We start from the raw sequence: 15,155 nt of genomic DNA, 5'->3' as shown, positions 1-15,155 counted from the left end.
TATAAAAAAGCACCACATGGCCCCTGGGTGACTCAGCTAGTTAAGCGTCCAACATCCACTCAGGTCAGGTTCTCATGGGTTCGTGAATTCAATCCCTGCATAGGGCTCTGTGCTGACAGCTCAGAGCCTGGAACCTGCTTCAGATTCTGTGTCTCCCTCCATCTCTGTCCCTCCCCCAATTGCGTACATGCCTCTCTTGCAAAAGTAAAATAAACATTAAGAAAAATTGTTGGGGGAGGGTGCGCCTGGGCGGCTCAGTTGGTTAAACACCAGACTTCAGCTCAAGGTCATGATTTCACAGTTCATGGGTTCGAGCCTTGCATGGGGCTCTGTGCTGAAACCTAGAGCCTGCTTCAGATTCTGTGTCTCCCTCTCTCTCTGCCCCACCCCACTTATACTCTGTCTCTCTCTCTCAAAAATAAACATTTTTAAAATTTTTTAATTAAAAATTTTTTTAAAAAAGAAATACAAGAATCTAGAGTTGAAAAGTAAATAAGAAAAATGAAAAATTCACAAGAGGCACTCATTAGCAAATTCATATGGCAAAAGACAGAATCTGTGAGCTTTAAGAGCTTTAAGACACAATCTGTGAGCCCAAAGAACAAAGAGAAAACGATGGAAGATAAATTAGCGAACTTTTAGAAACCTGTGAGACAATGTAGTATTCCACCATAGCTATAATGCAGGTGTCGGAGGAGGAGGAGGAGGAGGAGGAGGAGGAGGATGAGGACGAGGACGAGGACGAGGACAAGGACGAGGAGGAGGACGAGGAGGAGGACGAGGAGGAGGAGGAGGACGAGGACGAGGAGGAGGAGGACGAGGACGAGGAGGAGGAGGACGAGGAGGAGGAGGAGGAGGACGAGGAGGAGGAGGAGGAGGACGAGGAGGAGGAGGACGAGGACGAGGAGGAGGAGGACGAGGAGGAGGACGAGGACGAGGAGGAGGAGGACGAGGACGAGGAGGACGAGGAGGAGGAGGAGGACAAGGAGAAGGAGGAGGAGGAGGAGGAGGACAAGGAGGAGGAAGACGAGGAGGAGGAGGAGGCAGAGGAGAAGGAGAAGGAGAAGGAAGAGGAAGGAGGAAGGAGGAAGGAGGAAGGAGGAAGGAGGAAGAAGGAAGAAGAAGGAAGGAGGAAGAAGGAAGAAGGAAGAAGGAAGAAGGAAGGAGGAAGAAGGAAGAAGGAAGAAGGAAGGAGGAAGAAGGAAGAAGGAAGGAGGAAGGAGGAAGAAGGAAGAAGGAAGAAGGAAGGAGGAAGGAGGAAGGAGGAAGGAGGAAGGAGGAAGGAGGAAGGAGGAAGGAGGAAGGAGGAGGAGAAGCGGCGGCAGCGGCAAGAAAAATTTCTGAAGAAACCATGGGGAAAAATCTGGCAAAAAGTGATGGAAAAACATTAACTTGCAGATTCAAGAACTCAATAAACCAAAAAAGGATAAAAACAAAGAGGATCACAATTAAACAAAATAGTCAAAATTCAAAGACAAAGAAAAAAGCTTAAAAGCATCAAGAGAAATAGGACTCAACCCAAAGAAAACAACAATACAAGGATGACATCTCATTGAAGATAGTAGAGGCCAAAAGTCAATTAAATCACAAAATGCAAACAGAAAGCTATCTGTTAAAATTTTATATCCAGAATAACTATTATCAAAAAATTAAGACTAACAAAAGTATTTTCAGATGAACAGACTGGGAAAATTCATTACTAACAGACATGTCTTACAAGAAATAAAGTCCACAAAGAAGAAAGGAAATATAATATCATAAAACCATTAAATAGAAAATAATTTTTAAAAAACGAAAAAAATCAACAGTGAGTTCTGGTTCAATGAAGATGGAGTGAAGCTAATAACAGCCTCTCAGTCTTACATATTAGAACCAAAACCACAAGAAAAAATGCAAAAAGCAATTTCCTAAGTACTAAACAAAAGCAGTTGCATTGGTGTAAAGGAGGTAAAACTTGGGAGAATTACCCATTATGAAGGTAAGGAGTCTCAATTTTTACTTTTCCCTTCTAAATCTGACCCAAAAGTGAGCCTTTATTTCAGAGGTGGATGTCAGAAGCTCAGCTGGCAAATAATGTGACAAAAACTGTCCTTTGGTTAGGGGAACTAACAAAACGGGTTTGTACAGGAGGTGGGGTGCGGGGAAGGAGGACACAGGGTGCGGTGTAGACCTGAAAAGAAGGAAATGGGAAAGAAAGATCCTCAAAATCTTTGTAAAAGCCCATAAAAACCCAAGGCTAACCCAAGAGATATACCTGCAAGGGGCAGACAGACCAGAACAGCAAAATCTTTCTGTATTGAAAAAAGACTTGAATTATCACCCAATTCTTCACCTAATTCCTGAGTACATTATGTGCAAAAAAGACACAAATCAGGACAAGACAGGTTTTTTAAATGAGTGATATCTGTAACCCCTACACACAGAGGATAAGTAGAACTTGTAGTCTGACCCTTCTTATTAAAACAAGCAAAACATCAACATTTGTTAGAGGATTTTAACAAAACACATAGTTTATAAAAGAACATTCACAACATCTAGGACACATTAAAAACTTTCTCAACATACAAAGAAGCAAGAATATGTAATCATTTGTCACAGGAAAAGACACTGAACAAATGCTGATGAGATGGGCAAATTGTTGGAACTATCACACAAAGATATCAAAGGAGCTATTATAAATATACTCCAGAAGGTAAAAGGAAACACAGTCTAACAGGATCAGAAAATAGTTCTCAACCAAAAGAAAAAGTATAAAATTAACCATATTAAAATTATACAACTGAAATGTACAAATCTAAAATAAAATATTCATGAGATGAGCTTAATATCAAAATATAAAAAACAAATCTCCATAAAGTTGAAGATCAAGTTTATCATACATAGCAAGCTTCTTTATCAATAGACAGTATCAAATGTGAAGAACAAAGAAAGAAGATTGAAATAAAAAGTCCTAATATTCACATTACTAGAGACCCAAAGTAAAAGGAAAAAGATATAACTGAAGCAAAAAGTATGAAAATAAGGGTCTAAAGCTTATCAAAATGTGATAATTACAAAGAAAGCATAATGAAACTGTAGAAGGGCTAAAGAATATGTCTTTATAGCAAGTACAAAAATGTAGTACCTTTTACTTAGCCAACATTGAAATAACCATACATTTCTCATTAGAAACTATGGGTACCAGCAAACAATGGAAAAATATTTTAAAGTACTAAAATAAGTAAAATTTCACACAGAATTCTATATGCACCAAAAATATCCTTGCATGAAGGCCAAATAAAATTATATTCAGAAAAAATAATTCAAAAATTTATTTCCAAAAAAACTGCTCAACAAGAAATCCAAATACAGTTCTTCAAGAATGAAAAATGAGGGGCACCCAGGTGACCCAGTTGGTTGAGCGTCCAACCCTTGATTTCAGTTCATGATCCCAGGGTTGTGGGATTGAGCCTTGCATCAGGCTTTGCACTGAGCATGGAGCCTGACTAGGATTCATTCTCTCTCTCTCTCTCTCCCTCTCTCTCTCCCTCCCTCTCTCCCTCCCTTCCTCTCTCTCTCCCTCTGCCCCTCTACCCTGCTCATGCTCTCCCATTCTAAAATAAATAAATACATACATACATAAATACATAAATAAATAAAACTGTAAAGATATGGAAAATTTTTTAACATTTTTCTTCCCTTACATTCTTTAAAACACATATAACAAGTGTAAATAAAAACTGTAACATTGTCTAGAGAGACTAGCAATATATTATGTGTAATAAGAAACAATGGTGGAGGAAGGGGCACCTGGGTGGCTCAGTTGGTTAAGCGTCCGACTTCGGCTCAGGTCATGATCTTGTGGTTCACGAGTTTCAAGCCCTACGTCGGGCCCTGTGCTAACAGTTCAGAGCCTGGAGCCTGTTTTGGATTCTCTTTCTCTCTCTCTCTCTCTCTCTCTCTCTCTGCCCCTTCCCCTGCTCGTACTCTCTCTTCCTCTCTCTCTCAAAAATAAAACATTAAGAAAGTTAAAGAAACAAACAAACAAACAAACAATTGTGGAGGTTAAAGGGACAAATAAAATTGAAATGGTTCTAGATTCTATGTGAAGAGGTAAAATATTAACTCAAAGTAGACTGAAATCTCTAGTGCAACCACTAAAAAGATTACCAAGATAGATACAAAACCAAGAATTAATTTTTAAAAGAATACTAAAGGAATTCAAATACAAGGAACACAGGAAAAGAGAAACAGATGGGAAAAATTATACTGGGACAAATAAATAATAAAATGCTAGGTGTAAATAAAGCCTTATCAGTAATTATGTTAAAAGTAAGTAGTCTAAACACAATGAGAAGACTTAGTTTCTCAGAATATAGTTTCAAAACTAAAAAATTCAATTATACTGTGTGTTTTAGTAATAGTTTTCCACAAAAGAAGAAGCAACCGAATGTGTATATAGAGAAAGACAAAAAGATTTAAGGAATTGGCTCTCACAATTCCGGAAGCTTGATAAATCCAAAATCTGCAGGGTAAACACATACTCTGGAGATTGAGAAAAAAGTTATAAAGTCCAAACGCATACTGTTGGCAGAGTTCATTTTTATTGGGGGAGATGAGTCTTTGTTCTATTAAGGCCTTCAACTGGCCTGATGAGAAACCTACTTTTCTCAAAGTCCACCAATTTAAACATTGATCTTATCCCAAAAAATGCCTTCACAAAAATACCCACAATAACGTTTGACCAACTATCTAAGCACTGTGACTCAACTATGTCAACACAAAATTAGCCATCACAATGTGTCAATAAGAAATTCAACTGAATACAAAGATACAGATAGGGGCACCTAGGTGGTTCAGTCCATTAAGCATCTGGCTCTTGATTTCAGCTCAGGTCATGATCTCACAGTTTATAGATTCAAGCCCCGAGTAGGGCTCTGCACTCACAGAGCTGAAGCCTGCTTGGGATTCTCTCTCCCTCTCTCTCTGCCACTCCCCCAGCTCACACGCACTCGTGCTTTCCCCCACCCTCCTCCCCTGTCAAAAGGAAAGAGGAAGGAAGGAAGGAAGGAAGGAAGGAAGGAAGGAAGGGAGGAAGGAAGGAAAGAAGGAAGGAAAGAAGAAAGGAAGGAAGGAAGGAAGGAAGGAAGGGAGGGAGGGAGGGAGGGAGGGGGAAAGAAATAGGTAAATTAAAAGTATAAGGGGAAAAAAGATATACCACGCAAACCAAAAGCAAAAGAAAGCTGGAGAGCTATATAAATATCAAACTAAGTAGATTTCAGATGAAAAAATAAGTTCACAGATACAGAAGAAAATGATATAATTATAAAAGCATCAGTTCACCAAAAAGACATAAATAACAATCCTAAAATATAGGCATACTTAACTTCAGAGTTAAAAATACATAAAGAAAAATAAACCTACACAGAAATGAAAATGGAAAAAACATAATTATAGTCATATTTCAATAATCATCTCAATAAATGGTAGAAGAAACAAAGCGTAAGAGCATAGAAGATTTGAAGAACACTGCCAACCAACTTAGCCTAATTGACATTTACAAAACAATTCCATCCAGAAACATCAGAATACATATACTTTTCCAGTGCACATGGAATATTTAGCCATATATAACATACACGGGTATGGTACCAGTATGGTACACCATAAAGCAATTCCCAATAAATGTAAATGAATTTAAGGCATACAAAGATACTTGCAGGCCACAATGGAATCAAAATTCAAATATTAAAAGATCTCTGGAACACACTTCTTTAAGGCACATGGATAATACATGAAATTAAAGGAAAAATAGAAGCATTTTGAACAATAAAAATGTAATTAAAGTAAAAGTGCTTATGAAGAAATTTATAATAATAAATGCCTATGTTCAAAAAGTCTTAAAAAGTGAAACAATAAGAAATTTGATCAACTTCTTGCCAGAGTGATCTGAAACAAGAAAAATTATCAGTATCAGAAATGAGAGATGTCACATCACTACATGTTCAAGAGAGAATTAAATGCAAATAAGAGAAAAACTATACCAATAAATTTGACCATTTAGATAAAAGACAATTTCTCAATAGAAACTTATCAGGGGCACCTGGGTGGTTCCCACTCTTGATTTAGGCTCAGGTCATGATCTCTAGTTCATGAGTTTGGGCCCAATGTCCAGATGTGCACTGGCAGCATGGAGCCTGCTTGGGATTCTCTCCCTCTCTGCCTCTCCCTTGCTTGCACTCTCTCTCTCTCTGACTAAATAAACATTAAAAAATAAAATGTAAAAAGAAAGGAAACTTATCAAAGCTCATCACAGAAGAAATAGGTAAAAAAAAAAAAAATAGCCCTATATTTATTAAGGAAATCAGAACTGTAACAAAAAACCTCTCTATGAAAAAAATTTCACACAAAAATAACTTCACTGGTAAATTTTACCAAACATTTAAAGAATAAATAACAATTACTCTATACAAACTCTTCAAAAAAGTTGAAGAGTAGGAAATACTTTCCAAATCATTCTATGAGGTAAGCATTTACTCTGACACTTCAATCAACAGACTCTGAGTAAAGCAGATTACCCTCCATAATTTGAGTGGGCTTCATACAACCCGTTGAAACCTTTAATAGAAAAGAAGACAGGCACCTGGGTGGCTTAGTTAAGCTGGCAACTCTTGATTCTGGCTCGGGTCATGATATCATGATTCATGGGATCAAGCCCTGCATCAGACTCTGTGCTGACAGCGTGGAGCCTGTGTGGGATTCTCTCTCTCTATATATGTATCTCTCTCCCTCTCCCTCTCTCTCTCAAAATAAATACACATTTAAAACAGAAGGAGAAGAAAAAAAAACTAACCTCCCTAAAAAAAGAGGTAATTTTGCCAGCAGATTGCCTTTGGACTTAAACTGCAACATCAGCTCTTACATCTCCAGCCTGCAGCCCTCTCGACCATGTAAATTTTGGACCTACTGGCCTCAACAATCACATGGGCCAACTCCTTAAAATCAACCGTCAATCAATCAGTCAATCTCTCTGTCTCTCTCAACTGGTTCTTTTTCTCTAGGTAACTCTAAAAATACACTCTCTTAAGGATAACATATAAAGCCATCTTCTAATAGCAAACGAGCATTGAAAAGTACTAAAAAAATATTTGAAATAGAGAACTGATGTGGGAAATTTACTGTAACTAGATCATTAGTTACCGTAGCTTATCATCTGGCAAAGTTGTTCTTAAAACTTTTGTGGTCCAAAATCTTTTTATTAAATGAATGATTTAAAACAAAAGTATTCTGGTTTTGTTGTTGTTATGGACTAAATGTATACCTCCCAATTCATATGTTAAAGCCTTAATACCTAGTATGGCTATATTTGGAGATGGGGCTTAAAAGGAAGTAATTCAGAAAAAATAAGGTCATAAGGTTAGGTCCTTGATACAACAGAAATAATATCCTTATAAAAAGAGACAAGAGAGCTTTTTTTCTCCCTCCAGAGAGCTTTCTCTCTTTCTCTTCCTTCATACACATATAAACAGGTCATGTGAACACACAATGGGAAGGTGGCTATCTACAGTTTGAGAAGAGAGCCCTTACCAGACACCACACCTGCTGATACCTTGATCTTAAATTTCTAGTCTCCAAAACTGTAAGAAAATAAATTTCTGTTGTTTATGGAACCCGGTCTATGATATTGTGTTATGGAAGCCCAAGCAGATTAATACAATGATGATTTGGGATTGGGTATAAAGGTAGTGATATTTAAAAGGGAGGAAAGAGATCTTTTCTTGCACCACAAATGAGTACTACTGTTCTAGGATCTAAAGATAACACTGTTAAAGAATTCAATCTTACAATACCTGTCTAACAGCAGTAGCCATACAAAATATTCACATGATTTATTTGATCAGTCTTCACAAATTAAATAGTAACACAGCCTCTATAAAATTAAAGATTTCTTAAAAAAAACATAACACATAAAACAGGTCTTATATCCTAACTCATTTATAATACATGATCCATTAGTACTTCCCATATGTGAGAATCTTCTATCATTTCCAAACTAAACTCTTATATTAAATATAATTAAATCCCTGATATACAACTCCTACCGTAATCCATTCCTCTGGTCAAAAGCAGGAATCATAGAGTTAGGATGTTCTGACATTAATGCAACAAGCAGTTGTAGGACATCCATTAGATTGTCGTCCTAAAATCAATGTAGAAATTTTTTAAAACAAGGAAAAAAGAACTTTTTTGAACACTGTATACTTCCAAAACAAAAGAAATTCTAACTTAAAATAATAAGTAGATATATGAGCAATATATACGTGTTTTTAACAAACTGGTTCTTAACAAACCAGTTTGTTATATATATATATTGAGCAATATATACTTGTTTTTAACAAGCTGGTTTTTAACAAACATATACATATTCATCTGTTTAACTCAAAATACACATCACCAAATAGTCACATAGTTTCTTAATCAAAGAAACAAAACCCCTCTTATAATACAGTATCAAGATTTCCGAAAACATATTCTATAGATATACTAACATCTGACTACACAGGATTTTTTAGAGAAGGTATACACATCAAGAAATTGGGGGAAGTGAAAACTAGGTTGTTTTCTTTTTTATAGCAAAACATATTACAGTCTTTAATAAGGTAACAGATGTTGTCAATCTGGTGGCAGTGTTGGGGACAACATATGTATCATTTCCTAATTTTTTTCACCTGGACCACTTTATTCACTGACCCTTTCAAGAAACTAGTTCCAACAGTAAGCTTTGGAGGAAATAACTGAACAGTTTTCATATATTATTTATTGACAGTAGTGAAAATATAGATGATCATAAATGTTTGCTGAAGCAACAGACTACTGTATATAGTATAACTTGATAATACTGACAGAATCGCACAGAAGCATATGTAAGTTGTGAAATACAAAAAAATTTCCAAGAAATCCTATACATCCTTGGTTAAATATTCCAGTATGTATGCATATTATCAGAACCAACTTGGGCAATAATGACCCAAAGAGGAAAAGGGAAGCAGCTATCAAGAGCTAGTTATCTCTTGCCTTGTCTATAGGTTTTTGCCCACTGCTCTAGAGCTTTGGTTTTGGCACCTATTTGAATATCTAATTTTCAGTAAGCTAAGCAGATAATCTAGAGCTAGGGCACTGAAGCTTGGGAAAAGTATTATCTGAAGGAATTGAAAAATTCCTGAATTAACGAAGTAAGAGAAAAGAGAAGATCACTGTGACTTCCAATTTCTCTTTTATGAAATACTTCAGTCCCTTAGGGAGTCAGGATTAATAAAAAAACAAAATCACATTTCATTGGATCAAGACCCATGTCAGGCTCTGCACTGACAGGGCAGATTCTCTCTCCCCTTCTCTTTGTGCCCCTCCCTCCACTTGCATGCACAGGTACTCCCTAAATAAATAAATAATAAATAAATAAACAAACAAATAAGTAAATAAAGATGTTTAAAAAAGCAAAATCATATGCAAAAACATTACTAGGAAATTCAGTTGAAAAATCTTCAACTATTACACTGAGTAAGGAAAAAAATGCCCTAATCAAGAGGAAAAAGAAAGCACAATCGCTAATATTTGAGTCAAATATGATTCAATCAAGAAATTTAAGCCACTTTTCTACCTCAATTAAGATAGGTCAAAATAATATCTCTCATTTATTAATGATTTACAAACACATTATTTCATACTATAACAGATATTTATTAAAGCACAAGGCATGAATTATAAGATAGAAACGTAAATTATCATTTAAAATGCTGTGCTTAACATGAAATTCCATCAATTCCGAATTTTAATTATTTAAAAAATATTTAATCCAATTATTTAATTAGATTACATTGGCATGTTTTACATTTATATCCTATTTTTCCATATGTTACACTGGCTCCTAGAGATACAATAAAGGTATTCTTTGGCATACTTTCTTATTCATTCAATAAGATCTAATTTCAAAACCTTTTAAAGCTTTTCATGATTATTCTCAAAGCCATCTGTGATAACACAGGGTATTTAAATGAAAGTTGCTAAGATTTAGTTCCTAAATACATTTACTCCCCCAATGATAGCCATATAATTAGTGAAAGATAATTTTAACTTTTTTACTTTAAAAAAAAATGACACTACAGCTTCAACATATAAAATTCCAAAATATAAAATTCAAATGTTACCTCATGCATAGTGAGTAGGTAATTAAGAATGGCCTGTAATTCATCTTCCTTTACTCCAGAATCCTTTAAAAACATAATATAAGTATCTTAACTTACATATAAAAAACTTTTTTAAAAAGGGAAATACTGTAACATTTTTTCAACCTGGTCAGTTGCAATAAATATACAAAGATATAATCACATAGAATCTAAATTTAAAATATGTACTAGGCGAGGGGTGCCTGGCTGGCTCAGTCAGAAGAGTGTGTGACTCTTGATCTCAGAGTCATGAGTTCAAGTCTCACATAGGGTGCAGAGATTACTTAAATAAAACTTTTTTTAAAAAGTATTAAAAAGATATGCAGTAATCAAGACTGGATAAAAGTCAAAAGAAATAACATCAGTATCCTGTTTTCAGAACCATATATGATAAGCTATCCAACAGAGCTACAGAATTCTGAAGAAAAACAATAAGTAATGTTAAAGAGTACTATCAACAGCTACCACTATATCAAATACAGAAGACAACTTTTCCATTTCTTTTTTCTATTAAATTTGGAAAGTAAATGAATAGCTTCTAAAATTACCAGCTAAAACATCAGGTATTAAAAACTGAGTAGTACCTTCCCTGAGGTTTAAAACACAATACTTTTAAATATGAACTCAGTATTTAAATTTTCAACCTATCCTATCAATTTATTAACAATAAAACAAAGCTGCAATGAGAAAGAGAATTACAGGGGGCGCCTGGGCGGATCAGTAGGTTAAGCATCTGATTTTGGCTCAGGTCATGATCTCACAGTTCATGGGTTCGAGTCCTGCATTGGGCTCTGTGCTAACAGCTCAGAGCTCGAAGCCTGCTTTAAGTTCTGTGTCTCCCTCTCTCTAACCCTCCCCTACTTGCATTCTGTCTCCTCTGTCAAAAATAAATAACCATTAAAAAATTTTTTTAATAAAAAAAGAGAATTAGAAAACAAAACACTAGATAAATTTTTTAAAAACAAAATTCAAGGGATAAATTTTTTTATAAATGGAAATAAGGTATCTGAGTCTAAAAGATATACTAAAAGCTTGGTCCATGTAACATAGTATTAAATTCTAAAAAATAATAAAATGACGACAGGAAACAGGGAATAAAATATTGACAAAACATTCATTTATGTACTGTTATCTTATAAAACCAAAACACCTTCTTTAAAAATAATAAATATTACTTTACTTACAACAGAATTAAATGGGACAAAGACAATCATTTGTAAAGGCTGATATATCTTCCTGGTATATTTATACAGGGAAATTTTTTCTCAAAACCTGAATGTCAGGTACAAGAGGCCCACTAAAAATGAAACCTCCTAGAAGAGTTTTGTTGACTACTGTATCACTACTGCCAAGAATAATACTTAGTACTAAACAGAAACTCAGTAAATATTTGCTGAATAAAAGAATGAATCCACTTGCACCCCTACAGAAATTCATAACATATATTACAATTATCTCCAATTCTGCAATAATATATATCCATAAGTGCACAAGAAAGAATGAAAAACATAGAAAAAAGTATCTTTCAGAGTATTTTCCAATGTGTAATCCTAGGAATCCAACAAAGAGTAAATAGACAGTATCTTACGTGAAATTAAAAGTTAAAATACAGAACATGCCAAAGCAAAAGTAAATATAAACTTACCTTCATCACTAACTGCTTAATGAACATCAATAAGAATGCTCGTAGAGAAAATATTTCTTTTTGATTAGGTCGTGGTCCATCTTTGGAAAAAAAATATATACATGCACACTTAGTGTTTCAAAGACCTCAAAGCAAAGAATAAAATTGTCTTTCCTAATAGTTTCTGTACATTTATTTGAGAAACATAAAAGTGAGTCACCTAAAGGGACTTAAGCCTCAATACTATCATTTAGAACTGAAAAGATAAAGAGTTTCCCAGACGAGCAAGAGCTAGAGAAGTTCATTACCACTAAACATGCTCTATAAGAAATATTAAAGGGACTTTTTTAGGCAGGAATAAAAAAAGGCCATAACTAGAAATAAGAAAATATCAGAAAGAAAAAAACACACTGGTAAAGGCAAACATACAGTAAAGGTAGGTGATCACTCACTTGGAAAGGTAGTATAAAACTCAAAGACCAAAGTAGTAAAATCAACTCTATCTACAATAATCAGTTAAGAAATACACTAAATAAAAAGTTTAAAATATGGTATCAAACTATAAAATATTGGGAGATGAGGGGAGCAAAAATGTAATACTTTTAGAATGCATTTGAACTTAAGGAATGACAACTTAAAATGAACTTCTATATACTTAGGTTCTTAGATTTGAAGCTCATGGCAACCACAAAGAAACCTTTGAAACACAAAAAACAAAAAGAAAGGAATCCAAAAATAACACTAAACAAAATCATCAAATCACAAGGAAAAATAGCAAGAAGGAAGAAAGGAACAGAGAAGTACAAAAAAAAAAAAAAAGTAAGTCATTTAACAAAATAGCAATAAATATGTATCAGTAATAATTCTGAATTTGAATGAGTAAGAAAAAAAAAAAAGGTGGGGGGGCCTGGGTGGCTCAGTCAGTTAAGCATCTAACTTCAGCTCAGGTCATGATCTCGCAGTTTGTGAGTTTGAGCCCCGCTGACAGCTCAGAGCCTGAAGCCTGCTTCGGTTTCTGTGTCTCCCCCTCTCTCTGCCCCTCCCATGCTCACACTCTGTCTCTAACTGTCTCAAAAATAAATAAACATTAAAAAAAAAACTAAAAAAAAAACAAACAAACAAGACCCTCTATATGCTGCCATCAAAAGACTCACTGCAGATCTAAAGATACACATAGGCTAAAAGTGAAGTGATGGGAAAAGATATACCATGAAAACAGATATGAAAAAACAGTTGGACTGGCAATACTTATATCACACAGTAGAGACTTTTTAAAAAGCTGTAACAAGAGATAAAGCACATTACAAAATGACAAAGGGATTAATCCAACAAGAAGGCATAATACTTGTAAATATTTATGTGCCCAACATTGCAGCACCTAAATACATAAAGCAAACATTACCAAACAAAAAGGGAGAAACTGACAGTAATACAATAATAGTAGGGGATTTTAACACTCCCCTTACATCAATAGATAGATCATCCAGACAGAATATGAATAAGAAAACACTGGCCTTAAATGACACATTAGACCATATACACTAAACAGGTATGTACAGAACATTCCATCCAAAAAACCCAAGACACATCTTCTCAAGTACATGAAACATTCTCTAGAATATTAGCATGACAGACCACAAAACAAGTCTCTTTAAATAAATTTAAGAAGACTGAAATTGCAGGAGCACCTGGGTGATTCAGTTGGTTAAGCCTCCGACTTCAGCTCAGGTCATGATCTAGCAGTTTGTGGGTTCAAGCCCCGTGTCAGGCTCTGTGCTGAAAGTTCAGAACCTGGAGCCTGCTTCAGATTCTGTGTCTCCCTCTCTCTCTGCCTCTCCCCCAGGCATGTTCTGTCTCTCTCTTTCTCAAAAGTGAATAAACATTTTAAAAAATAAATAAGATAGGGGCGCCTGGGTGGCTCAGTCGGTTGAGTGTCCGACTTCAGCTCAGGTCATGATCTCACCATTCCCAAGTTCGAGCCCCATATCGGGCTCTGTGTTAACAACTCAGAGCCTGGAGGCTGTTTCAGATTCTGTGTCTCCCTCTTCTCTGCCCCTCCCCAACTCGTGCTCTGTCTCTCTCTCTCAAAAATAAATAAACATTAAAAAATATTGTTCAAATAAAATAAAATACATTAAATTTTTTAAAAGACTGAAATTGGATCAAGCATCTTTCCAACCAAATGATATGAAACTAGAAATCAATTACAAGAATAAAACTAGAAAAAAACACACACATGCAGAGACCAAAAAACATGTTACTAAAAAACCAATGGGAGAGGTGCCTGGGTGGCTCAGTCAGCTAAGCATCTGACTTCGGCTCAGATCATGATCTCACGGTTTGTGAGTTCAAGCCACCCGTCAGGCTCTATGGTAATATCACAGAGCCTGGAGCCTGCTTCAGATTCTGTATCTCTCCCTCTCTCTTTGCCCCTTCCCCACTCACCCTCTCTCAAAAAAAAAAAAAAAAAAAGTTAAAAGTAAATAAAAATAAAAAACCAATGGGCCAAAAAAAAATCAAAAAGGATATTCGAAAATACCTTGAGACAAATGAAAGTGAAAACATAATGTTCCAATATCTATGAAATGCAGCAAAAGCAGATCCAAAAGGGAAGTTTATGTCAAAACAGGCCTACCTCAAGAACAAGAAAAATCTCTAAGAGGACATACAGATGGCCAACAGGCACATGAAAAGATGCCCAACATCACTAACCATCTGGGAAATGCAAATCAAAACCATAATGAGACATCACCTCACACCTGCCAGAATGGCTAAAATCAAAAAGACAAGAAGTAATAAATATTAGTGAGAATGTGAAGAAAAATAACCTTAACACACTGTTGACAACGTAAACTGGTGTAGCCACTATAGAAAACAGTATGGAGATTCCTCAAAATATAAAAATTAGAATTGCCATACAATCCAGCAATTCCACTTCTAGGTGTTTACCCAAAAAAACCATGAATTTAAAAACATATGCATCCCTATGTTAACCACACCATTATTTACCATAGTGAAGACACAGAAGTAACCTAAATGTCCATAGACAGATACAAGGATAAAGATGTGGCGAGTACACACACACACAACACACTCAGAGGAATATTACTCAGCCATAAAAATGAAAACTTGTCACTGTGACATGTAGGGATAGGCCTAAAGAGTATTATGCTAAGTGAAGTCAGAGAAAGACATACTGATAATTTCACTTATATGTATAATCTGAAAAACAAAACAAATGAACAACGTAAAACACTCATATGTACAGAAAACAAACTGACAATTACCAGAGGGGAGGAAGATGGCAGGATAGACAAAATAGATGAATA

General features: G+C 35.3%; 1 protein-coding gene across 2 annotated transcripts in view; it reads right to left on the bottom strand.

Annotated features, from left to right (window-relative positions):
- The window catches only part of LRBA (LPS responsive beige-like anchor protein), a 794,075-nt gene that overhangs the window by 634,810 nt on the left and 144,110 nt on the right, over window positions 1–15,155 (bottom strand). For both annotated transcript variants that reach the window (XM_042935320.1, XM_042935319.1), the window contains exons 15-17: window positions 11,848–11,927; window positions 10,185–10,247; window positions 8,082–8,179 (exon numbers count right to left, since the gene is read on the bottom strand). In XM_042935320.1, coding sequence (XP_042791254.1) covers window positions 8,082–8,179; window positions 10,185–10,247; window positions 11,848–11,927 — 241 coding nt within the window. The remainder of the gene's footprint in view (window positions 1–8,081; window positions 8,180–10,184; window positions 10,248–11,847; window positions 11,928–15,155) is intronic.

This window comes from Panthera leo, chromosome B1 (genome assembly GCF_018350215.1).
Source record: "Panthera leo isolate Ple1 chromosome B1, P.leo_Ple1_pat1.1, whole genome shotgun sequence".
NCBI classification, from domain to species: Eukaryota; Metazoa; Chordata; class Mammalia; order Carnivora; family Felidae; genus Panthera; species Panthera leo.
This window is presented reverse-complemented; position numbering and strand designations above follow the sequence as displayed.